Source organism: Carettochelys insculpta, chromosome 29, assembly GCF_033958435.1.
Source record: "Carettochelys insculpta isolate YL-2023 chromosome 29, ASM3395843v1, whole genome shotgun sequence".
Taxonomy (NCBI): Eukaryota; Metazoa; Chordata; order Testudines; family Carettochelyidae; genus Carettochelys; species Carettochelys insculpta.
Window position 1 is genome coordinate 5,576,848 of NC_134165.1, and position 26,865 is coordinate 5,603,712.

The following is a 26,865-nucleotide window of genomic DNA, read 5'->3' on the forward strand; positions in this document are numbered from 1 at the left end:
CCACAAGGAAGGCTGAGTCTGGCTCAGGACTTCTTTGCTGAGGATTGTGAGCTACAGGTTGAACTTCTCTAGTTTGGCACCCCTGGGACCTGACTAGTGCCGGATGAGAGCATCTTCCAGACCGCAGGTAGTCAATATTGTGTCACAGCATTACCAACACTTCCACCGCTTACTGGGCTCTTAGGAGATATTTAGGGGGTGAATTAGAGCTAAATAACAGCCCAGAACACTGGGAGCCGGATTGGTGGTCGGAAAGAAACTTTCTGGGACTGCAGGAAACTTGGCCACACCATGATAAATGGACAGTCAGGTAACTACAATCATGATGGACAATAGATGGTGCCAGACCAGAGAGGTTCAACCTGTACAACTAAACATCAGGAGTGCTCTTCTCCAGCTTAAATCCACAAATCAGAAGCATCACAGTGGCTATGTCATACCAGATCCCCAAATGGTGTCAGCTGGAACAGCTCCACTTAAGTCAATGGCACTAAGCTGATTTATACCAGCTGAGCATCTGATTCCTGGTACTGTTCATCGTGAAAGACTCTGATGCACTCTGCAAACTACACACTGTTCACTTAACTCCCTACTTACATACATCTACTTCTAGGACACAGCGGCTACGTCTACACGTGCACGCTACATCGAAATAGTCTATTTCGATGAGTAACGTCTACACGTCCTCCAGGGCTGGCAACGTCGACGTTCAACTTCGACGTTGGGCAGCACCACATCGAAATAGGCGCTGCGAGGGAACGTCTACACGCCAAAGTAGCACACATCGAAATAAGGGTGCCAGGCACAGCTGCAGACAGGGTCACAGGGCGGACTCAACAGCAAGCTGCTCCCTTAAAGGGCCCCTCCCAGACACAGTTGCACTAAACAGCACAAGATCCACAGAGCTGACAACTGGTTGCAGACCCTGTGCATGCAGCATGGATCCCCAGCTGCCGCAGCAGCAGCCAGAAGCTGTGGGCTAAGGGCTGCTGCACACGGTGACCACAGAACCCCGCAGGGGCTGGAGAGAGAGCATCTCTCAACCCCTCAGCTGATGGCTGCCATGGTGGACCCCGCTATTTCGATGTTGTGGGACGCGGATCGTCTACACGTGCCTTACTTCAACGTTCAACTTCGAAGTAGGGCGCTATTCCCATCCCCTCATGGGGTTAGCGACTTCGACGTCTCACCGCCTAACGTCGATTTCAACTTCGAAATAGCGCCCAACACGTGTAGCCGTGACAGGCGCTATTTCGAAGTTGGCACCGCTACTTCGAAATAGCGTGCACGTGTAGACGCGGCCAGCAGCTGTTTAGCTACATGTCAGATTAGAATGGAAAATCCTACATCCAGCTGAAACTACAGAGAGGGTTTAAGCAGGCAGATTCCTTCTATGCAATTACCAGCAATGCTGGGCTAATAGCCCCATTTTTATGGAAAGCATCACAGGATCTTTGACACAGAAGCCGTTGAAGGCCTCAGTTTTACTCTCCATGATATAAAACTAGCAGACTCACAGCTAAGTTCCCTGAAAGCTGCACGGCTGTGTAGCTGCCTAGGTAGTGATGTGAAGGATGGCTGCTCACCCCCAACTTAGCCTCCATCCTGGTGGCTGGAAGAGGATGGCCTGAACCAGACACCATTCCCCCAGCCTGAAGGCAACTGTGGACCTGCCCCCACCCTCCACCCCCATGGCCTCCCACCTGCTGCAGCTTGGCTCTGGAGCTCTCCTGCTGTGGCCAGAGTGGCCTAGGCTTGAAGTTCACCTGCTGCAGTGGAGTGGACTGGCCCCACCCCCCGGCCACAGCTTGGCCCTGGTTCACCCCCCTCCCCATCGCAGCCTGGCTTGGGCCTCCCCCTGCCAAGCTCATGGCTGCTCCCCCATCGACGCCCACTGTCAGCATGTTTAAATTATATTAGAGCAGGGATTTCTCCCTCTCCACACACACCTTTTCCATGTCCAGCACCTTGTCCTGCATCTCCTTCAGTGCGCTCAGTGTCTCTGTCTCCCTCAGGCGTGACTGCTCCAGCTCTGTTTCCAGGTGATTCACAAATTCCTCCGTGAACCGGGGGTTTCCCTGTCAGGGAGCAAAAACCCACAAACCAGGCATGGTCAACGGGGAGGGGATCTTCAGCACTGCAACCCCACGCCTCAGACAAGAAAGGAACTCCTTTAGCAAGAACAAAACTGTTCTCCTTGAAGAGTCCAGCCTGTAGGGGGAGCCATGCTCAAGGGCACCTGGCCAATGTGCACCCACAAGTGCACCCCCATATTTAATGCAGAGTGATCCAGAGAGACCACTGGAAGGGACCACCCCCCCACTTGTACTCCTGTAGGGCCAGGCTGAGGAACCATTGCTGAATGGGGGTGGGGGAAGGACTACAGATGCAGCTCTGTACGCTGGGGATCCTGCACCCGCAATCTCCCCATGATTTGATAGCTCTGTTGACCTTCCCTGCCTCTCCTGGAGACACCCCCAATCAGCTACTCACTTCCTACAGACTCTCTCCAAAGTGACCACTGTGCCAATCACAATGCAGCAGCTCTGGCGTGGTACATGGCACTGGGGAACAGCTGTGGAATGCTGAAGCTGAAGAGTGCAAGAGGCGAATGAAGCATTAGTCTGGCTGGGCACCAGGGTCAGCACCCTCACCTTTGCAGAAAGGGCCAGGAGATCGTTAATGTCCACAACCCTTAAAGGCCTTCATCTTGTGTCTCATCCAAGAATCCCAGTGAGTGAAGGCCAGAACGATGTCCTCGAGCAGCACACTCTGAGATTTCCCTGTAAGGCCTTGCATTGGACCAAACTGCTCATGACTCAGCCTCTGGGGCCCATTAACAAGATATGTGGTCAGCTGGGAAACTCCTAAAAACCAAGTGACTGCTGCCTTGTCAGTCCTTGCTGACCTGTGGGACAAATGAACCCAAGTCCCATCACAGGACAGCGCACTGCCTGATGGGGTTAGACACCCAGCACCTGAGTGTACTGGCTGGTCAGAATCTCATTCTGAACCTTTCCTCCAGTGGCTGTGCTCCTGGGGGGGGCCTAGGCTACTCCAAGGAAGAGGCAGGCCATGAGACCGCTTACACCATATCCTGAGAATCCCATAAGGGTAGCTGGGCCAGGATACCACTGCAGGCTGCTGTTGACTCACCCATAGCAGGAGCCAGCTGGCTCCTCAATCTGTCTCCTCACCCCACCCAATATGAGCAGAGTGCTACTCGCCAGAGCAGGCCTCAACCACAGCAACCTCCGCCGGGGTGGAAGGCCGGGGGAGCGCTGGCACAGCTCCTACCCGCTGTAACCGTTTGTGCTATCGCAGCTGGTGGCAGTTCATCAGATAAACACCACCTTGCTTTCTGGGGGAGAATGAAAGGCAATCCCACCCAGCCCGTGGGGGAGGAGGGGAGACTCCTCCTTGCAACCAGATGCAACCGCCAACACAGCATCTTCTGAATTCTGGAGCACCTTGGACTGGAGCCTCCCATTCTAAACCAGCCCCCTCAGATGTGATTTTAGTTGGGACCCAAACCCAAAAGGAGACTAACTTCCAGTTCTGCTTTGGTTGGGACAGGAGACTTGTGCCAGCCGGGTGAAAGCTCTCAACACTCCTGAACCGGCGATTCAGGAGCCAGAATTCCAGCTAGTGCAAATCACCATCACTCTGTAGGACTCAAAGCGGCTGGATCCTTGGCTGGTGCGTAAACCTGCATTGCTCCACTAGAATCCCCAGCTGGTGGGATGCTGAATCAGTCAGTGGCCACTTACATCAGTTGAGATCTCTAGCCCTGGTCCCCGTTTGGCTCAAACCTTAACCCAGATCCAAGCCAACCCTACCTAGCACCAAGGCTGCATAGGAGAACGGTCATCTCCCATCAGTGAAGAACCTTCCTCAATCAGATCTCCCTTCTCCGAGCTGAGCGAGCACAGCTGCAATGAGAGCACCCTGCAGGAGACGAACATGCTGCCAGGATGCAGGTGTGGGGACGACCATCACTACCCAGGGGACCATGCTCTGGGGTGGGGACCTTGGTCCCTGCCCTGGCTTCTATGTGTGGATGGACAAAGTGGGCCACCAGGAGGGCTAGACTGTCTCTGAACCCTGTGCTCACTCTGCATGTTGGCAGTCAGTGGGAGGGGACTGAGTTGGATGCCAGAGCTGGTTTAAAGGCAAGTTGGAGAGTTTTGCAGCCGGTGCCACGTGAACGGAGACACCGGGGTCTATCAGATCGCAGGCGGGGAACACACACAGATTGCCAGTACTGCTCAGGAAGGAATCTCTCACCACGACCCATCTGCAGCATTGTGGAAATAACCAGGTGCACTGAGGAGGAAAGAGGCAGCAGGCATGGAGAGTGAGACTGTTCCGCTTTCCATGAAGCTGTGGTTCTCCAGTTCTTTCAGGCTCCTGAGACCCAGCTCTGCATTGCCAGCCCTGCTCTCACCCTCACCTGGATCTCAAAAGAACTGCCAGGAAGGGCAGTCACTGCCAATGGTCCTAAAAGCAACCTATGCCACCTTGTGTCGGGGCCTCTACCGCAAGAGATGGATCAAAGTTCTGACCTGGGGTGGCAAAACCCTGTGTTCTCAGCAGCTGAACTCAGAGCCTGGGTATTTCCCCACTTAAAGATCGAACAGGCCAGATGCGTCACAGCTTCTCCTCCTCTCCTGGATGTACTGGTGCTTTGCTGGCCTAGGGTTTAGCAGATTGGGTTGTTCTTGGAGCTACCCAAGAGAGCTTTTTGCAGTGCCCAGGTCAGGTGGGAGAGGACTCCTTCATTTCACTCAGCCCGTTTGCAACAGACTTCTCATAATGGACAGTCCATGTGAACTGGCAGCTTGGTTGATGCCCTGAGGCTATCAGTTATCTCCTTTAGCTATTGGCTCCCTACTTTGGGGTCTGCCTCTGTAGGGCTGGACCTCTGGAGTGAGTTACTTGAATATGGAATGGAAAAACCATTTCCAGTGTACCCTTGTGCTTCCAACATGCTCCCCCTTTAACTGCAACCTCTGTCTGCCACGCACTTATCTCCATACATTAACTTATCATTACAATGCCCCCGCTGCACAGAGGTCTGTTACCTTCATTTGCAGCTGTGGAAACTGAGGCAGACAGAGGTGCTGAGATTTGTCTGAGGTCACACAGCCAGTGGCAAAACCAAACCCCCCAGGCCTCTTCAAACCCAGTAGAGCTCACTCCCCGCCCAAGAGTCCTGACCCCCAGGTCTGTGCCTTGACCAGAAGACCAGACTTCCCTGTCCATTTTGGACACATGTATGGAAACCCTGTATGTTCCTATTTTCTGCCCATCTTACACAGGCCTGCTTTCTGGGCACTGCTGTTCTCTCTGTAACCATTTCCTGCTGGAGGGCTTTCCCTTGGGCTCTTTCAGCATTGTTTTAAACACTCTTTGTTAGCGCTCTCTTTTTGGAGGGTGTAAAATAGCAGGGGCTTCAGTTGCAGAAGGGGAGCAGGGGCAGGATTCAAAGCAAAACCAAGCTGCTGCTTGGCCGTTTTTCCCACTTGCAGGGACACCTGCGAGATTCAGAAGAAACCTCTGACCACACTGCCACCTGTTGCCTGCCTTTGGCAGAAGCTAAGAGAATGGGCCTTGGGCGATGCACACATAGTAACCTTTACATGGGAGTGTGAGTGTGTGAGATCATCACAACCACCAACTGCCCCTCCCACACACATAGCTTTTGCTTTGCTTTTGATTTCATCTCTGTAACTTCAAACAAGTGGCTCAGCCCTTACTTCACGGCAGCTCTAACACCTACAGCTGTCAACAGTACAAGTCCCAAGTTATTTCAGCAGCCATTAAAAAGTGCAGTCAAGATCAGAGCCTCAGAGCTGCACAGGGACAGAATGAGAGACAGCCCATACCCCAAAGTGCTCACAGATTCAACACACAAAGGAAGAAAGCATTGTTATCCACCTTTTACAGGTGGGGAACTGGGGCCCAGAAACATTCAGGGACTCGTCCAAGCTCTCACACAGAGTCCGCAAAGCTAAGACCGGAATCCAGGTCTGAATCCCAGTCCGGGCTTTAACTACAAGGCCATCCTGTATTCTACCTCCCCAGCTATTGTCACAGTATGGATATTAGCAAGCGTTGCCACAGAAAGGGGGCTCTCTGCTGAAGGACACACGCTACGTGTTGGTTAGGGCAAGATTTGAAGAATTCAATGCAAGTAACTTGTGCAGCAAACTGCTCCTCGAGTGCAAACTACCAAAGCCACCTTTGCAGATTGCAGGAGGGTATGAATGATGCAGCAATATCACCTCAACCCCTCCTCGCCAGGAGTGAAGGTTAACTATGGACAACAGTGACCAACGCGGATCCAGCAGAGGCACCATCAGTGATTATTATTTGTTAAAAATCAAAAGCAATGGACTTTCCAAAATGTGGTTTTAGTTTAAAGTACATATTTTTCCTTTTTAAAAATGAACCTGTTTAAAATTAAATTTGAAGTTCTGACAATGTATATTAAGGCCTTATTTATTAAAGCAGTTTAAATTAAATTAAATATTTAATTTTGAGCAACACTTGTTTGCTGCTGAAGATTTAAAGGAAGTCAGATCACTCATGGAGAAAACAGGCTCAGCACCTGCAACCAGAGTTTGTTGAAGTGCTAAATGAGTTTCTGACAGCAGCATATGCTACAGGTGCAAAGAAAATATTTTCTTGATTTCAGTTTACTCAAACTACTTCTGTTCAATAGTAACAGAGAGGAAGCTGTGCCAGTCTATACACCATCAAAACAAAAAGCAGTCAAGTAGCACTTTAAAGACTAGCAAAATAGTTTATTAGGTGAGCTTTCGTGGGACAGACCCACTTCTTCAGACCATAGCCAGACCAGAACAGACTCAATATTTAAGGCACAGAGAACCAAAAACAGGAAGCAAGGAGGACAAATCAGAAAAAGATAATCAAGGTGAGCAAATCAGAAAGTGGAGGGGTGGGGAGGAAGATCAAGAATTAGATTGAGTTAAGTATGCAGACGAGCCCCTGTAGTGACTCAGAAAGTTCACATCACGATTTAAACCATGTGTTAATGTTCCAAATTTGAATATAAATGTCAATTTGTCCACTTCCCTTTCTACAAAGGAGCGATAATTTCTTTTCAGTAACACACATACCTTGAGGTCATTGACAGAATGGCCCATTCCATTAAAATGTTGACTGACTGGTTTGTGGATCTGGAGTGTTTTGATGTCTGTTTTGTGCCCATTGACCCTTTGTCTAAGGGAGTTAGAAGTCTGTTTTTTTTTTTTTTTTTACTTCTGTTCAATTTCGAGTTCATTGAAAGATAAGAAACCAACTGTGAGTTGAAAAGGGAAGAAAACTTCTTCTCCTTTTCCAATCTATGAACAATAACTAGATGTAAGAGGATGGATCTATTAGTTCTAAAATCTTGACAGGTAGGTGATATGATCTATTTTACTGGACCAGCTACTGTTGGCGAGGGAAACAAGCTTTACATACACTACATATTAAAACCTGAAAGGACATTTTTACCAGAAACAATTAGTTCAGCAATGTCAGATAATACATCTTTTGTGTAATAAAGTGGCAAATTTTAAATGCAAAATGTGTTTTGATTAACTTGTTTCTTACACATCCACCTTTAAGGTGATTTTATTTACCTAAGATTTTTTAACATGATTTTTTGCACCTTTTTCATTAAACTCCAGTTTCCATCCAAATGGAGCTTGATGAAAATCACAAGTAAAATATTAATCATGTAGTAAATAAATGCATCTTTTACCATTTTCTAACATTAGAAAAGAGACAAATATTAAAGGCTGTCTCAACACTAGCTCCCAACTTCAAAGGGAGCATGGCAAGTAGGGTGTTGGGAGATTACTAATGAAGTGCTGAGGTGTATATGCAGCACTTCATTAAGCTAATTCTCCCCCACGGCAACTTTGAAGCGGCAAACTTCGAAGTGCTGGCTTGTGTGTAGCCGCGGCTAACCTGATGGTACTTCGAAGTGCCTGGGCTACTTCTAAGTCCCTTTACTCCTCAAAAGTTTGTGGGGGAGAATTAGCTTAATGAAGTGCTGCATATGAATCTCAGCACTTCATTAGTAATCTCCCGATACCCTACTTACCATGCTCCCTTTGAAATTGGGAGCTAATGTAGACACAGCCATTAAGACTCTGAATAAATGTGTTTTAAACTCCATAATTGTGTAAATAAATGTGTGTAGTGTATACTGTTCCTTAGCAAAAAAGAAGTTCCAAGTAAAAATCTTCTTGTATGGTGCAAACCAACACGTTTTAATTATTACCTGTCCACAAGTATCAACACTTCTTTAGAAAAACAATGAAAAAGTGCAAACTCAAAACAAGATTAAAATCAGTGATTTATATCCAGGAAACCTCCTGCTTGATGATTTAAATCACTTTGATTTAAATCAATCCACCATAGACCTTTTCCAGAGACCAAGGATGGTCTGGGGCTTTACGGGCTGGATTAGTAGTAGTAGTAGAAGTAGGCATCCTTCAGTCTGCATAGACTATGGATCGCGCCCTTTAAAGTTTCAATCGAGGACTTCATTTACAGCGTCTATTGTGACTATGAAGACCCACATGAGAGTGACAGTCCTTGCTGCATCTCTTGCAGATGTAATGGGTGTCTGGCAAGTCCTTATTGTGCTTTTTGTGTGCTCGCTTCTCCTCTGCTAGCTGTCTGATCTTCATCTCGCCCTTCTGAAGGCCCTTGTGTAACCCCTGCCTCCATCTGCTGTGGTCATCTGCTAGTTCTTCCCAGTTGTCCAGCTTGATGTCTACCTCTCTGAGGTCTCTCTTGCAGACATCTTTGTAGTGCAACTGGGGGCGTCCGGGAGGTCTTTTGCTGGAGGCTAGCTCACCATACAGGATGTCTTTTGGAATCCTTCCATCATTCATCCTGTGGACGTGGCCAAGCCAGCGGAGTCGACGCTGCCTGAGGAGGGTGTGCATGGTTGGGATTCCAGCTTGGTCAAGGACGGCGGTGTTGGTCACTCTGTCCTTCCATGATTTTCCAAGGATGCGCCTGAGGCAGTGCAAGTGGAAGACGTTCAGCCTCTTTTCCTGGCGGGCATACAGGGTCCAAGTCTCGCTGCCATAAAGGAGGGTGCTGAGGATGCAGGCTCTGTAGACTTGCATTTTGGTGTGAGTGTACAGCTGGACGCGTGAGACTTAAGGTTCCTGAACTTGACAAGTGACTGAAATTTGGGCACCAGGCAAACAAATAAGAAAATCAACAAGAAATGAGAAACATCAACAATTTAAGCTTGCTTGCTGGAATGTGCGGACCATGCTGACCGGGTTGACTGAAGATCTTCAGGCCATCAGTGACACCCGAAAGACCGCTGTCATCAACGAGGAACTGAAGAGGCTCAGAGTTGATATCGCTGCACTGCAAGAGACGCGACTCGCAGATTTGGGATCTCTAAAGGAAAAGGACTACACCTTTTTCTGGCAGGGTAAAGCCCAAGAAGAACCCAGAGAGCATGGTGTTGGCTTTGCTGTCAGAAACACCCTTCTACAAATGGTTGATTTAGTCATGGGCGGATCAGAAAGACTTCTTCAGATCACGCTTCAAACTTGCACCGGTCCCGTCCACCTGATCAGCGCTTATGCTCCAACCCTGTATGCCACACCAGAAGTAAAAGACAAGTTCTGTGATGTGCTTAGTCCTGCTGTAGTGCAAATACCTGCTCGTGAACGACTGTACATCTTGGGTGACTTCAATGCAAGAGTTGGAGCTGATTGGGCCTCATGGTCTTCCTGCTTAGGACACTTCGGTGTGGGAAAAATGAATGACAATGGACAGTGTCTCTTTGAACTGTGCACGTACCACAATCTGTGCATCACAAACACATTCTTCCAAACGAAGCCACAGCACAGAGTGTCGTGGAGACACCCGCGCTTGAAGCACTGGCATCAACTAGATGTGGTCATCACTAAGGCTACGTCTACACGTGCACCCAACTTCGAAATAGCTTATTTCGATGTTGCGACATCGAAATAGGCTATTTCGATGAATAACGTCTACACGTCCTCCAGGGCTGGCAACGTCGATGTTCAACTTCGACGTTGCTCAGCCCAACATCGAAATAGGCACAGCGAGGGAACGTCTACACGGCAAAGTAGCACACATCGAAATAAGGGAGCCAGGCACAGCTGCAGACAGGGTCACGGGGCGGACTCAACAGCAAGTCGCTCCCTTAAAGGGCCCCTCCCAGACACACTTTCATTAAACAGTGCAAGATACACAGAGCCAACAACTAGTTGCAGACCCTGTATATGCAGCACGGACCCCCAGCTGCAGCAGCAGCAGCCAGAAGCCCTGGGCTAAGGGCTGCTGCACACGGTGACCACAGAGCCCCGCAAGGGCTGGAGAGAGAGTATCTCTCAACCCCCCAGCTGATGGCCGCCATGGAGGACCCCGCTATTTCGATGTTGCGGGACGCGGATCGTCTACACGTCCCTACTTCGATGTTGAACGTCGAAGTAGGGCGCTATTCCCATCCGCTCATGGGGTTAGCGACTTCGACGTCTCGCCGCCTAACGTCGATTTCAACTTCGAAATAGCGCCCAACACGTGTAGACGTGACGGGCGCTATTTCGAAGTTACTGCCGCTACTTCGAAGTAGCGTGCACGTGTAGACGCAGCCTAAGAGTAATAACCTCAAAAACGTCCTTCTGACACGCAGCTATCATAGTGCTGACTGTAATACAGATCACTCGCTAGTTTGCTCCAAGCTCAAGCTGAGACCCAAGAAGCTGTACCGCTCTCAACCTGCTGGAAGGCCCTGCATTGACGCCAGAAAGACGGCAAACTCGGAGAAAGCTGAAAAGTTGAGAGAGACCCTCCAGGAAAATCTGCGCAGCGGCCCTGGGGGCGTCGATGCGACATCCAAATGGCAACATCTGAGGGATACAGTTTACAACACGGCCTTGTCAGTGTTTGGAAGAAGAGCTAGAAACACGAACGACTGGTTCAAAGCTAACTCCGATGAGATGATTCCAGTCATTGAAAAGAAGCGCGCTGCACTCCTGGAGTACAAACGCTCACCGAGCCAGAGTACCCAGCAAGCACTTAGAGAGGCCAGAAGAACAGTACAGCAGACAGCCAGGCACTGTGCCAACAACCACTGGCTCCAGCTATGCAGCAACATCCAGACCTGTGCTGACTTTGGTAATCTCAGAGGAATGTACGAGGGTATGAGGAAGGCATTAGGACCCACCCAGAACAAGATGGCACCTCTGAAATCCAAATGTGGTGAAGTCATTGCTGACAAAGCCAAACAGATGGAGCGCTGGGTTGAGCACTACTCCGAGCTGTACTCACGCGAAAACGTTGTGGTTGACGCAGCCCTTGATGCCGTCGAGCTCCTGCCAGTAATGGACGAACTGGATCAAGAACCGACTGTGGATGAACTGAAGAGAGCCATCTACAGCATTGCAGCAGGAAAGGCCCCTGGTCAGGATGGTATACCACCAGAGGTAATCAAATGTGCCACGGACACACTCCTGGAACCCCTACATGAGCTACTGTGCCTGTGCTGGAAAGAGGGTGAGGTTCCACAGGATATGTGCGACGCTAGCATTGTAACCTTGTATAAGAACAAAGGAGACAGAAGCGACTGCAACAACTACCGTGGAATCTCCCTCCTAAGCGTCACTGGTAAACTGTTCGCTCGTGCCATCCTTGGCAGACTCCAGAAGATTGCTGAGAGGGTGTACCCCGAATCGCAGTGCAGATTCCGCGCAGAGAGGTCTACCGTTAACAAGGGCTGGATTAACACTCAGGAGAAATAAGCTTGATTCCTAGTTCCACCACAGGCTTTCCATGCCTCAGCTTCCCTACGTATAAAATGGGGCTACTGATGCCTCCTTCACGTCATTAGAGTGTAAGTTCAAGGGCAGGGCGTGGCTGGTACAACAGGGCCCAGTTTTAGTTGAGTTCTCTAGGCGCTACCCTAATAAAATATTACAGTCTCTTGCTTGAGGTAAATGGCAGCTCTGTGACTGGGGTGCGGGATGCCATCATGTGGCTATAGAATAACCAGCCAGATGGGTGGCTGCACTAGCATGGGCAGGCCCAGCTACTATCTGCATGAGGATAAACTGCACTGGTGAACATCAGAGCTTACAGCTGCTTTGCCCATCTAGTCCAGGGGTTCAAGGACAGCAGGGCAAATTTCTGCATTTTTAGTACCACCTGGCACCCTGCGTCACTTGCCCATCCTATGGTCCCTCATGAGCATTGCCCCTTAGCCTGCGTCCTCACCTGTTGGTCCTGCAGCTGCCGGATGGTGCTCTGGGCCTTCTGCAGGTTCTCTGTGGCCGAGCTGCACTGCTGTTTCACCACCGCAAGCTCTCGTTTGATGATGTAATTCTCTTCGGCCTCCTGGGCTCGGGTGACTTGGCCCTGAGGAGGAAGAGGAGAGGGAAAGAGAAGGTCAGAGGAAATGCCTTCCATGTGCTCTGTGTGCATCTGCATGGGAAGTCTCTCTCTGGGCTGCATGTAATGGCTGGGATCACAGCCCAGGGGGATCGGATTTACTGGTCAGTCGGAAGGGAATTCCAGAGGACTGCCTATCTCTCAGGCAGCTCTATCAGCAGCTGTACAACCTTCCAGTGTCAATGCTCCAGGGCCAGTTACCCCTTCTGTGTGTAAGGTTACCACTTAGCACGTGGTTTTGCAGCTAAAGTATGCGGAACTGGAAGTCAGGGTTCAACTCTCAGCTCTGGAAGAGAAGTATGCTGACAAGCTTGGAAGGATGGGCTTCAGGAATCTGTCTTATAATCTCAGAACTTGCAGGGGTGCATGGTCCAAGGGAAGGGGGCTGGGTATAAGGACCCCTGAGGTTTCATACTGTGACATTGGGACAAATGCTTGCTTTACAAGGAGGCATTCAAAATATTAATGCTCATTCCTTGTGGACAAATTTTCATGCACAAGCCATAAAGTGCTTTAGAATAGTGGGTAAACGGCATCATCCTTATTTTACAGATGGGGAAGCTGAGGCACAGAAAGGCCAGGCAAGAGACTGGCTTAAACTCACGAGTCAGTGGAAAGCCCAGGATTAGAAGGCACAGGCGGCCTGACACTTAGCATCTTGCCCTATCCACTGAGTCACAATGCCTAACTTACTCACTGATGTACATGGACAAAACACCTTCTCCAAAAAACCCCCTTACCGATCATACTGGTCTGGGAACACTGCCAGGAAGAGGATGAGTGCCCCAGGCAGACAGGACTCTAGCATGGGGAGCCAATGTCTTTACTGGTGAGAGTAGGGAGTATAACACCTGAAAGTGTACTTATTGTATGGGGGTGTGGGGACAGCACAGTGCAGAGCTTAGAGTGGGAGGAAGGACTGGGAATCAGGCTCCTGGCTCTCCCATTGATCCCTCTGTCACCAGATTGGAGGATTCCCTGTCCTACAGATCCTAAGAACGAGCATCAGATATTGGTGTCTTTCTGATGGGTGTGGAACTGAAAGCTCCCAGCACAGGTTCGGGAAGTACAGGTAGGTGGTGCCCACCCTGCTGTTGGCTCCTCCAGCTTTGGGTCTCAACCTCCAGGCAGTACCCCCTCCCGCCCCCAGGTCCTACTGTGAGCATCCCGCTGTGGGCTCTGCTGCTCCCCTAGAGTCTCACCACCCGCCTGCCCCACTAGGGGCTCTGCGGCCATGCCCGTCTTGGGGTCCTGCTGCCAGCCCAGGACTCTGCAGCTGTACCCCACTGTGAGCCCAGTGGTGAAGGCTGCTCACTGTCCCAGACTGGATGTCATTTGCAGCAATGGAGTCCAGTCCATCGGTTTGGGGAGAGTTGGCAACCCAATATATGTATGTATGTATATGTGTGTGTGCGCGCGCGCGCACGTGCTCAGCACCCCCATGCCGAAAGCAGTTCCAGCCCCACCGGGCCCCAGCATCCTCTAACAGTAAAGAGGACTGGTAATGTGCACAAAAGGTCACTTACCCTGTGGGGGTTTGTGCACATGTGCATGGTACCTTGTCAAATGCAGGTCATAAGGCCTGTGTATGCATGTGCATAGGCCCTTTACTCTGCATGGCCATTTCTGGGTGTGTACATCCCCTAGCACACTGCCAGAGGGGGTCATTTACTCTGCATGGGCGTCGATGCAGTGCCTAGCACAAGGAACAAGGGAGAATGGGCTCCAGGTACTAAGACCATGTAAATGTTAAACAAACATCCTGATGGTGCTGAGAGCCAGCAGGGCCCACCCCAGGGAGGATGAGCTCTGTGTGCTCCCTAGAAGCCGCAGCTTTCAGCTCCGCAGGCTGCATTAGCCCCATTTCTCTGAGAGGAATCAGGTTCTCTTGCATTCACCAGGGTACTCAGCCGATAGGTGGGGTCCTGACAGCTGGGCCTCCCAGGTGCGGAAAGCCAGAGTGGAGCAACATTTTGATCTCCCTCCAATCAAGGCAGGTCCTGAGCAGGACCTGGATGAGGCAGTGGAGGATTCTGCACTGGGGCCAGAGGCCTGTAATTCAAGAGTCCTTCTGGTTGGGTTTGTTTTATTTCATTGAGACCCACTGAACAGGAAACCTGTCCTGGGGCTTTCATCTTCCTCTGGCGCAGAGCCAAACTTTTCACGCTCTGACTTAAAAGAGTCCATGACCCTGTCGCCCATCTCCGCTGAGGGTGGCTCTGTGGTCTCATGAGAGACTACGCCCCCGGTTGTGCTACCCCCCAGGGGGAAGAGTTTTTAGTCAAGGAGAACCTATAGCGCTGCACACTGACCTGGCAGGGGGAAGCACGTGCACAACAGGAGGCATAGAGAGGATGCTGGAGTAAATGAGAACGTGGGCTTGAGACTGGCTCTGTGCATCCAAAATTCAGCAGGATCATTGCAGCGAGTGCCCTTGGGCTCTCCCATTCTGGCCCTTTTGCTTGGGAGCAGTTTTTTGTAAAAGTCCACAAAGCTGCCTTGCTGCCCTCCTTGAAACTCTCCTTTGCCAGGGCTTTATGACACCCTGGACACTGGTGTGGTGGGGTGCTGAGCCTGCTGCCTAGCGAGGTGACCAACACTGGCTCGCTGCTTCTTTATACTAATTCACTTGGCTTGTAATCACCTGTGGACTGGGGTCTTAGACTGGAGGGCCTCAAACTGTGGCCAAACATTCAGAGAAGGCTGGGGGTGGGGGGTCAGAGAAGGCTGTGGGGGTCAGGCCAGCCCCACCCCCAGCTGCAGTTGTGGCTTCCAGCCCATACCTGAGCCCGGCCCCAGCTTCAACATAGCTCCTGCCTCCCCCAAAACCTGGCTTCATTCCCAGCCACACTCAGCCCCTGGCCCCTACTCTGAACCCAGTGCCAGCCCCCTTACTCTTATCCACTCCCATCCTCCTGCAGCTGCAGCCGCAGCCCTGCTAATGGCTTCAGAGGCACATGGGCAGGGGATTGCGGGGTCGGGGATCTCAACCTTCCAAAGTCTGGGGACCACTCTTTTAAATGGGGCACCCTCTGAGGCAGGGACCATTGTTCTGTTGGGTGTTTGTACAGCAACTAGCAAAATGAGAGCCTGAGCTATGACTGGGGCTCCAAGCTATTAACTAATGCAAATAACTAAATCAATGTAGCTGCATCAGTGCAACTAGTAATGATATGCAGCACTGGTTAAGCTGCACTATATCTCAATAGAGGTGTACAGTGACTTAATTACAGTTGCTTAGTTACACAGGGGCAAGTTTCTTTAATTCAGCCAGGGCCAATAATTCCTGCCTTGTCCTTCCCCTGACTTTGTTTCCAGCTTGAGATTGCATCTTTTTTGCACTAAGACTACATCTAGGCTACCAAGTTTTGTTGCCAAAACAGCCTTTAGGCAGGAAAACAGTGAGAGCGGACACCCTGCAATGCCACTTTTGTGAGGAAACAGACCCAGTTTCCGCAACAAAAAGCTTCCATCCATATAAAAGACTTTTCCTCCCCCTACTTTTGTTGTTGACAAAGAGCCAGTTAGACACTGCTGTTGGTTTTGTTGACAGAGCGGGCTTCTGCCAGCATCCCATAATGCCTGTCCGGGTGACCCTGCTCGTGTTTTGACCTCTGCTGCCCTGTAATCATGCTCCCTTCCTCTTTTCTAAGGTCGGGAACTATCGGAGCGTGGTGCTGAGAGAGCTGCTCTGTCTGGGCAGCAAACAAAGTGTCAATCATTAGAGTGCTCCTGTTCTGCCCTGCCCTAGGAACACAGCACAGGCAGTCTGCTATTTTGCTTTGGCATTCCTCAGCACAGAGAGCTCACAGAGCTACTCGTGATGCTGCTCCCCTCCCAGCAGCTGAAGTAGAAAACCCAGGATGGGCAGGGCTCAGCTCTGCCTTCTCACAACAAAGCACAATGGGACACATACCCACAGTGCATTGCTCACACTGTCAATGAAGGTGCCCCCCATGCGGACCTCACCTCTGGACAGAGGGAGCAAGAATTAACACCTGCTGATGATTTTTATTTTGTCAGCTTTTGGGTGTTGACATAAGTTTTGTCGACAAATCTTGGTGATTTAGATGTATCCTATGGTCATCACTTGCCTAGCATGAAAAGCTCCACACTGTCGTCCCTGCTCCCAGGAGAGAAATGAACCTTCCTCACAGTTGCACCAATTTCACTAAAACCACCTTAGTTAAATCAGTGCAAACCAGTTACACAGCCACTCAAAACTCAATCCCAACCTGAAAACCTGTACGTAAACCTGGCTTGTAACTACTTGAAATGTCTGCATGGCTTTGCATGGCTTCAATATCATCCCTTCAGTTAACCTTCCACAGCAACTAAGCAGTTATAGTTTAACTCTATGCCTTTGGCTTAGACAATGCACTTAACACACATAAATGGTTGTGTTAATCGCAATGCTGCCTTCAATGCTTGTCTGTTTCCGAGGCTCTCGCTAATGGCCTCCCTGGAAGCAGCAAAGCTAGGAGCTGCAATCCAGCTGGTAAGGTTGCTCTCAAATGTCCATGATGGTAGCCTGCAGCTTCCACAGGCCTAGATACTGACTTCAGGGCCTGCAGATCATGGGCCTGGCCAGGGTGCAGTGGGCATTTTCAACCGTGTCCTTGTTTTGATTGGGATGAGGCATAATTGGTGGTGTTCTTATTTTCTGTTTCTTAGACACAGGGGTAATGGCTATCAAAGTGAGAGTCATCTCCCAGCCTCACCTCACCACATGGTGGGTCTCTCCCTGACAGTGCGTGAGAGATGGCTTTTAACTACATGGGAGGCAGGAGAGAAGGGTAAAAAATGCTATGCTTAGAGCATTCGAAGCTGTACACCACCTACAGAATCAGAGGTCCATCTAGCCCAGTCTCCTGTCTTCTGACAGTGACCAATGGCAAGTGCCACAAAGAACAGAACAGGTGTGATCCACCCCATCAGCCATTCCCTGTTTCTGGCAAATGGGGGCCAGGGCCACCATCACTGTTCATCCTGGCTAACAGCCATTGATGGACCTATCCTCCAGGAACTTATTATAGGTTGCGCCTCCCTTGTCTGGCATGCTCAGGACCCGACAGGTCCCGCATAAGAGAACTAGCCGGATGCGGGCACATCTGGGACGTCTGCACCCAGACAATCCTGTGCTCTGGTGCTGCTGCAGCCCCAGCCTCCCTCCCCTGGGACTCCTGTCCCAGCCTAGGCTCTTAGGACTCCTGCTAGCCCCTGTCCTCTCTGCTGCTATAGGGCTGGCAGCAGCTCCAGCTCCCTCTCCCTTGGCAGCTGTTGGGCTCCCTCACTGGCCCCGTTCTCTCTCATCTGGCAATGTCCACAATCCTGCCAGACCATGAATGTTGCTAGATGATAGAGAGTACTGGACCTGAGAGGTACAACCTGTAGTTTTTTGAAGGCTGTTATAGTCTTGACCTTCACAAACCCCTTCTGGCAGAGTTCCACAGGATGAGCCTGTGGCGTGTGAAGAAATGCTTCCTCTTGTTTGTTTTAAACCTGCTGCCTATTAATTTTATTGGGTGATGCTTAGCTTGTGTGTCATGGAGTGCAAATAATACTTCCTTATTCACTTTCTCCACCCCAGTCATGAATTTGTACTCCTTTATCATGTCACTCCTTAGTCATCTCTTTTCCAAGCTAGGAAGACCCCAGCTGATTAACAGAGGCTCTCCACCCCTAATCACTTTTGTTGCCCTCTCTGTACCTTTTCTCCAATATATTTGAGAGGGTGACCATTTTCACAGAGTATTCAAGATGTGGGTGTACAGAGCCAGCCTGAGGCAGAAACACCTGCCACTAACAAGGTGCTTTGAATCCTCCTGTAGCAGAAGCACAGCTACAGATGTAACTCCTGCAGGAAACACAGTTATAGCAGAAACCCCCCTTGCTCAGGTTTGCTGCAAGAGATTGCAGGCTCTGCTTCCCCCTCTCCTTCTCGAGCTCTAGAGGCTAAAGGGTACCCCCCACCCCGGGCTTTATAGCACCCAGACGTTTCTACAGTGCTCTAGCGGACAGTGCTGCCTCTCCTCTCCCGTCCCACTGCCCTCCACCATGGAGGGGCTCACCCCGAGACTGTCAGAGCTGCTTTCTCTGCCCTACACCGTGCTTGGCTGAAGCTTGCCAACATAATTACTTTACAGCATGGTGTGAGTTAAGCAGCAAGAATGGTCTGGCAGCTGAAGCCTGAGGTTTGGGCTCCAGGGGCTTGGGTGCTAACTCCTTCCCTAGCCCTATGCTTGCTGTGCAACCCTGAGCAAAATCACTTTGCTTAAGTTCCCAGCTGAAAGACAAGGCAAGTATTTATTTGGGCAGGTGGCAGGCAGGAATAGCTTGGTGGTTTGAGTGTTGGTCTGCTAAACCAAAGGTTGTGAGCTCAAATCCCTGAAGAGGCTATTTAGGGATTGGGGCAAATAAATGCCAGGGATGGTGCTCAGCCCTGCCAAGAGGGCAGGGGACTGGACTAGATGACCTCACACAGTCCCTGCCAGCTCTAGGAGATGTGCATCTCCAATCTTATATATATACACACACTTTTCCTCCACACTCAGCTTAGGCACGCTGGAAGCTCTTCAGGGCAGGGCTGACTAACGTATCTGCACAGCACACAGCTCAAATTACTCCTAATAAAAAACAGTCTAAAGTAGGATACAAGAGCACCAGGTTGCTCTCAACTTTTGTCTCTGAGCCTGCCTTGACCCCCAAACATGCTATAAAAACTCCACAGCCCACCTCTGCCACTGTAGCTGGGCATACCAGGGTCGGCATTAGGGGGTAGCAAGCACAGGTAACCATCTGAAGCCCCATGCCACAGCTGTCCTCCTGTGCTCAAGCTTCAGCCCCAGGTGCCAGGGCCCAGAACCTCACACTTCAGCCCTATGCAGTGGGACTCCAGCTGTCTGCCAAGGGCCCCAGGAAGTCTAACCCTGGCTCTGTTTGGGAGCTCTCCTGAAACTGTGGTTGAGAACTACTGGTTTATTCCACATTAGTCCTGGATCAGGCAGGCATGGATTTCTGAACAACCTGGGCTGGTTTTGTGCTCATTGACTGAACACACCTACCTCCTGGGAGTTTTAGCTACATGTTTCAAGCTTCTTAAAAAGTTTGCTTCTCAACAACAATTTTTAATCTGTCTAAAGATCCAGTGCCAGATCCTCAGCCAGTGTAACTGAAATTACACTGGTGAAGTGAAAAAACACAATGCCAATTGACACTCCCCAGGGGCGCTGGACCCTTTATTTTAATAGAGCATTGCTGATTCACAGTGACTGAAGATCTGACCCTAAATGCTTTAGCGTATGTGGCTAAGAAGTCCTATCTCCTATCAAGGACCTCTGAAACTGTGTGATAAAGGAAGGCTTCACTTGCAGCCCTTTGAACCTGGCCTGAAAGTGTGGTTATGACCCCTTATAAAGAGAAGTGGAGCAAATGAGAATCATACATAGAATAGGTGCCATTGTTTTGTTTCTGGATTGGAACGTGAAACCAAGAAAGAAGAGATGACAATAAAGGGCTTACAGTACCTGGATCAGTCTATCTGCCAAGGCAGCGCTCTCCTAGCGGAGATCCAGACAGGGAAGGAAAGACGGAGAAGGAAAGAAAAAAAGATACAACAATAACAAGGTCAACGCACAAGCGCACCAAGCACAGGTGGAAGCACACAGGACAGCAAGACTAAAAGCAGCAGCAGCAGAAGAACCCAGCAGAACCCAGTGAGATAAATGAACTCAAGAAGAGAGACTTTCTACTCATTGGCAAGTGCAACCAATGGCAGCCTGCCAGGAGACACCCCACATCTGCATGGCAATGTGTCCAACAAGCGTATTCCTTGATACAGGGCTAACTGTTCCTCGTGTTCACCAGTTGTGAACCTGCTATTGATTAGCTGGGCCTGAGCCCTGCCATTCCAGGGGTGAGGGGGCAGAGCTGCTATGACTTTAGAGTTTCAGGCCATAAGCTGTCTGCAGTCCTTGAAGATGTTCTCAGTGGCATCCTATAAGATTGTCGTAATTAACAATGGAAGAAATCCATGACAGCCAGAGTTCCTGAAAGGTGACATCTGTAAAGACACTAAACAGTACTATCACAAAGAGGACCAAGCATCTGGGGCCTGATGCTACAGAGGCATTTACCTGTGGAGGTCGATGGGAGCTGCAGGTGTTTAATACCTGGGAAGGTCAGGCCCATAGTGCCAGTGGACAGTTCAGCAGCGTGCACTGGTTAGTAGATGAAACCTCAAGTCATGCATGGGGGCAGGAAACCCCACATAATCAGGGATTCTCTCTGGTTCTGTAGATTTCCCTTTTAAGCTTTACTGAAATCCATTTGGTAAGGCTTTTTGTTTTTTTTAAACAAACAAAGAACAAAGTACCATAAGGCTACATGCCAGAATTAGAGGCTGAGGTACAAAATGGCAGGGAAATCAAATCAACTGCAGACCAGAATAGGTAAGTTTTAACAGCCACACTGTGTGACCAAAGCCTCATGGGAAAACAAATCAGGCACTTTGGTCAGTTCCAGAGATGCCCTTTTACAAGTGATCTCAGGGTATCTTCTGGCCTGGGACTCCTTAAATATTTCATTCTGCAGTTGAAGATTTAAAAAAAAAGCCCACAAAACAACCAACCAATCTAAGCAACAGTTTGGTGACTTGGTAAGATTTAAAGTGTTTTAGTATCTTATCCACATCACAAGACATTTGAACACACAAGCATCACTTTAATAGTCACCTTGAAAGTAGTTGAATCCCTCCTCTTTGACCTGGCTCCAATGCCTTCTTTTAAGAGCCATCACTATTGTTGACAGTGCATTAGATCAACATGCTAGGCAGTGCTGTGAGCATACGATGAAGCCTACATAGCCTGAGCTAATGGTTGCCTTTCCTGGGCCCATTTATAGTGAGCTGGGACAGACAACTGTGCAAGGCCTCATTTTTGGAAGCCAAGCTAGTCTGGAAGTGGAGGAGGTGGATTCGCACACGGCCCGGCATGCCCCTCACCTTCTCCAGGGTCTCTATCCGCTGCTTTAGGAGGCGGTTTTCAGTCCGGAGCCTCTGCACAGGAAGAAGTGAGATATCAGCAGGAGTTTCCTGTATGCAAACCTGGCCTTATTAGAAAGGCTGGATCTGCCCTCTACTGGGAAATCACCAAAATCACACCAAATGAGGGACCAGAGACCTACATATGGGGCACAGAAACACATTTGCTAGTGCTTTTGCTTAGGCTCCAAATTCTGCCCAAGAATGAAGAAGTCTGGGGAGGAATGTGGCAGGCAGCATTACTGCACAAGAAATTAAGGGGCATCCACGTGAAGTTGCTGTGGGGGAACAGTACTGGAGCACCAGTCAGAAGTATTAGAGACAGATCTTTGCTGAGCTCTCAGATTTAAAGTTAGGTGGCTCTCATAACCCTGCCCAGCAGATGCTGCTGGGATACAGCAAGGAGGGCAAGCAGCAAAGAAAGGACTTACTTTGATCTCAATCTGTTCCTCCATCTCTTTGTTTTTGATTGCAGCGTACTCCTTCTCCAGCCTGAGACAGACACGCAAGCCAGACTGGATCAAACCTGCTTCAGACCCCCACACCCCACTCCCAGAGCACTCAGGGTCAATTCGTCCACCTGCAGGGGTCAGGAGCTAGCAATCTAGGCTGACAACCCAGTGGTACCTTGGGGCCTGTTCCGAGGCCCATGAAGAAAACAGGCCTTCCCTACTAAAGCTTGATGGGGTAATTTGTGACCCAACACTGGCAATTTTATCTATATGCTGATTTTAACAAACACACTGCCCCACCAAAGCATTGTCGTTTTCAGTCTCCTAGCTGCACAGCTGGTGTCTTACAGACTCAAACTGAAAGACCCGTCACTTACACACTCTGGCCCTCAGCACCTACTGCTTGCACCTCAGTTGGAGGAGTCACTCTCTCAGAACATGGCACCTGGATCAACTGATGAGCAGCACCATGGGTGGCCAGAGGCTAAGGATCAGTATTTGTGGTAAGGCATGAGAAGCAGCACATTAGGAACAGAGAATTTATGCGCCTATAAGCATCCCTAATACCACTCCTTAAACCAGGGGACCACACACCAGGCTATGGGTACACTATAGCAGCTATTTTTTGGGATACAAATGTATCCTGAAAAAAGCAACTTTGTGACTAAACACGACACTTGAAATAGCAGTGGTATTTCAAGCTTGGTATTCTAGTTCCAGGCAACAGAAACTTCAAAACAGCCACTTATTTCGAACTTCAGTGCTGTGAGCGTGGTACTGAAGTTCGAAATATGTTATCTTGAAATAAAATTGTTTTACGTTATGGCCAGCAGTAGCCTAAATGTTTTGGTGGCCTTAGAGTGCAGCCCCCAACTCTTACCAGCGGCGTCTCTGATCATTTTTCCAAAAGCAACAAGAAGTCCTGCGGCACCTTATGGACTAACAGATATTTTGGAGCAGAAGCTTTCGTGGGCAAAGACCCGCTTCATCAGATGCATGAGACACAAAGTGGGACTTTGCTCACGAAAGCTTCTGCTCCAAAATATCTGTTAGTCCATAAGGTGCCGCAGGACTTCTTGTTGTTCGCGAAGATACAGACGAACACGGCTCCCTCTCTGATTTTTTTCCCAAAAACACTTAAAGAAAACAAATATGCACACACGTGTCCAAATCATCTTAATTTATGTAGAGTTTGGTTTTGATTTTTTTTTGCAGACTCAGTAATAAAATTAATGTTCAGTTGGCTCTACTTTCTGGACTGAAACAGAATAGAAATACAAGTCACCTCCCAGGAGACTGGCTGGTAGAAAAGCCACACCTGAGAAACACTGCCTTAAACCCACCTCTCCAAGCAATCCTTTCCTGCCCATGACTGAACCATTTGACCAGGTTGCATTATAATGTTATTGGATAATCTCTCTCAGTACTGCCTCCTGGCTCATCTTCTGGGGAAGGAGACAGTTTTACTCACTACACAGTACCGAAAGGGCTGGGAAGACCCAGTCTGACTGAAGGACACTAGATAGACCACCTATCATAAGCTACTGGAAGGAAAGGGAGTGACTAGTCCTTTAACTGAGCAACAAGGAAAACAAATAGGCCAGTTTTGCTCCATCTTTATGCTGCCTTCTCCTGCACCCTCCTTCATATGCAGTGTCAGGACAACTGTCCATGCTCAAGAGATTTGAAATGCAGGCTTCTATCCTACAGGAGAGGAAGGCAGAAGGTCATAGCATTTCCTGCTTGCATGGCACGAGATGAAAGTTTGGAGCAGGAGCTGCACCCACGTCCTTGGATACACAAAATGCCCCCCATCTTCTAGCAAAGTAGAGTCCTGCAGCCAAGCAGCTCTGATGCCATCAGCCTGCCTTCTCTATAGTGCACTAAAGCTTTCCTGGCCTCCCACACACCCCACATACCTGCTGTCAGAGAAGGCAGTAATTCCCCTGTCATTAGGGAATCCTCCTGCACAGCATTCACTCATCTCCTTTCTATTTTCCCGACTCTTGCTGTGTGGTTTTAATGAGTAACTAGAAGAGCCCACAATGCATGCTCCCATTCCGTTCTCCGCTCTCCCATTTAAGTCTATCCCAGGATTCCCAAAACAGCATGAATCAAGGGTTTCTCTGCCAGCTGCTCTCTAGCTCACTTCGAAGGGATAGGGAGCGAACTTACCTCTTCATTTTCTTGGGGTTGTATTTGACTTGATATGCCTTCAGGATCAACTTGTCAGGACAGCTGTCAAACTGATGAGGAATCACCTTCTGAAAATACTGTGGGAAGAGAGCAGAGGGCAGGTGCATTTCTCTAAGCCCCTTCTGAGCACTCTAATAAATCCTACCCCCTCTTGCCAAACCTCCTGCATTCAGTACTCTTCCCACTCATGCCAGAGGGGACAGTCCAGCAAGTTGCCTTCCCTGCTACCTGGGCTCTGCTGGTTTCTGACACCCTTGAGCAATCACTAGAAGTTACTTCACGCTAGCTCACCGGTGTGCCAGACTCAAGTGTTTCAAGCACTCTTGTGGAATGTGGGACTTTTCCAGTGCGGCAGTTGGGTAGTTTCAGCATCTGGAAAGTCTCCAAAGCTCCAGCAGCCAGGGAGAAGCGTGGGGAGCAGAGCTGCAAGGGAAGAAGTTGGGTGGCTGGCATCCGTAGTCGGGGTGGAGGATAAAAATAGGAGGGTATTTCAAGGAATTCTGCAGGAGATTACACTCCTCGTTACTCCCCACATTTGGGGCCCAGGATCATGGGACAGACTCCTGCTGACAGAGGAGCAGTGACAATGAGCCACTGCTGGCATTTTTTTTTAGTTCTTATCCTCAAATCTTAACACCAAAAAGGTGAGGGGAAAGCGAGGCCCAAGCAGGTGACAACTTCCAGGATCTGTGCTCTGACAAAGCAGGCACAGGAAGTTAGCTCCAAACATACAAAAGATGTTCACGTGTCTGGCCTTGGGATGTCAGAAATCTAAATCAGACAGCTGAAAGTTATGGCTCTTGGTGCCCAGTGACCAGGCTGCAGGGGAACTGGAAGGAAAACCAATCTGCAACCTCAGCAAGCCTGAAAGTACTTCTTTCTGTCTGGTGCATGACAGGGACAGCACAGCAAGTGAGAACTGTAACTGCTGATGGGCCAGATTCACAAAGCCCAATTGTATATAACACATGACTGCATTTTCTTGCCATGCAATTGTTCTCTTTGCCCTTCCCACCAACCTCTTGGGTCCCATGTAGAAAAGATGCTGGTACTGCAGCAAGTCTAAGCAGAACAAAAGCCACAGGTTACAGGGCTGTAAGATTAACCCTGTGCATGGCACTGCTGGGATAAACCATACCATTGCAGGCAACTGTATTTCACTGGCTGGAGAGAGAGACAGAATATCTGTTGGTGATTCTTTCATCTCGCCTTTGAAATTATGCTGAGGAAAAAGGAAATGGCCTGTAGAAGTTGCTTACCCTCAAATATATAGACTCAGGGTATGGGCCAGATTGGGCCCAAAGGGCAGCAGGCTGCTCAGGCTTGTAGCCACAGAGTTTCAGCAGCATGGCAGATGAAGCACACAGAGCAGTGCCACACCACAAGCTGAGGCATGGGCCAGCCAAGATGAAGTGGGCTGTCCTTGGGAGTTATACCGAGCTTGGCCAGCCAATCAGGGCTCAAACAGGATTATGGCACTCCTTCCTATAAACAACTGCATGGCTGAAGTGTAAACCCCTCCCAAGAAGGCAATCTGAGTGCAGTGCAGAGCTGCTCTGACCTGTGACATCCCTTCCATATCCAGCTGCACCAGCTCTGCCTGGTTGAACTGCAGGAGGGCCATCCCCACCCGGAAGACGATCTCCAACCCCTATGGCAAAGCACACAGAAGATTCAGCCCCAGACACAAGGCTCATGACATATTTGAGCATGCAGTAAAAGTCAGATGCCTCAGTTCTGTTCTCTCTGCCTCTCAGAGACAGGGAACGACACCCAGGGCCTGATTCTCATTCATACTATGGCCTGGACATCGCTCTGGAAATGAAAAGCCTTGAGTAAATGGTCACCTAGGCCCCTTGGATCAAAAGGGTAACCCCAGAACTCCATAGGTTGCAGTTTGGCCACTGTTCCCACAGGAATTACTCCAGTCACGTTCTCCTCCCTCCCCAGCTAGTCATACACATGTGGCTCAAGGATACCTCTGTTAGTAAAGCCAGACTCAGAGGGGAGGGATGAAGTGTGGTGTAGGGCTCCTCCCACTAAACTTGCTCGTCTCTCGGGGCTAATCATTACTGATATTCAGTGTCTCTCTTATCCTGTCACGCAGGAACAAGAGAGTCAATGGAAGTGTTCCTGATGAAAAAAAGAGAGGACATAGGTTTTACACCCTTGAAGCACTGCATAGCAGGGAAACCCCTTTCTTATTTTACAAGGAGGCCGAGTGAAATTTAATGAGATCCTTCTGTTCAAGCAGAAAAGGCAGCTTTGCTGTTCTTAAAACGACTTCACTTGTTCTCAGTTAATTCTTCCCCAACCTTGGCACTGTTGCATTTGACCCCTGTACTGAGAAAAGCAGTGTCAGAAATCCCTGTAGGCCCATGCTCATGGCCCCAGTCCTCCTGGTGTGAAGTGCTTTACCTCATACATGAAGATGTCAAACACTCGGGTGGCCACAGGCAGAGGGAAGGTAGTGAGGAAGAGCGTGAGAAACCAGGATGATGAGTACATGGAGGTGAGAAAACTCTGGGAGCGGAAGTGGATGTTGAGCTCAGGCAGCTGCTCCTGAACAGAAGAGGAGACAGACAGCGGACATTTGACTCTTGCTGATACTTACAGCCAACTAGGTTCCACTGCCCTTTCTAGGATATGGGGTTCTCTGGCCAGAGGAAGCTCTGTACTATGAGAGCCAAAGACTCCACTGCAGGAGCCAAT

The 26,865-nt window shown here is 49.6% G+C and overlaps 1 protein-coding gene across 7 annotated transcripts in view; it reads right to left on the reverse strand.

Annotated features, from left to right (window-relative positions):
- EVI5L (ecotropic viral integration site 5 like) overlaps positions 1 to 26,865 on the reverse strand; it is a 71,782-nt gene that overhangs the window by 19,151 nt on the left and 25,766 nt on the right. For 3 of the 7 annotated variants that reach the window (XM_074979574.1, XM_074979575.1, XM_074979573.1), the window contains 9 exons: positions 26,572 to 26,715; positions 25,715 to 25,804; positions 24,445 to 24,576; positions 24,133 to 24,230; positions 21,937 to 21,997; positions 21,467 to 21,520; positions 19,992 to 20,024; positions 12,292 to 12,432; positions 1,950 to 2,078 (listed from right to left, as the gene is read on the reverse strand). In XM_074979574.1, the coding sequence (XP_074835675.1) occupies positions 1,950 to 2,078; positions 12,292 to 12,432; positions 19,992 to 20,024; positions 21,467 to 21,520; positions 21,937 to 21,997; positions 24,133 to 24,230; positions 24,445 to 24,576; positions 25,715 to 25,804; positions 26,572 to 26,715 (882 nt within the window). The remainder of the gene's footprint in view (positions 1 to 1,949; positions 2,079 to 12,291; positions 12,433 to 19,991; positions 20,025 to 21,466; positions 21,521 to 21,936; positions 21,998 to 24,132; positions 24,231 to 24,444; positions 24,577 to 25,714; positions 25,805 to 26,571; positions 26,716 to 26,865) is intronic. The other 4 variants (XM_074979577.1, XM_074979576.1, XM_074979579.1 and 1 more) reach the window with 4 other exon arrangements.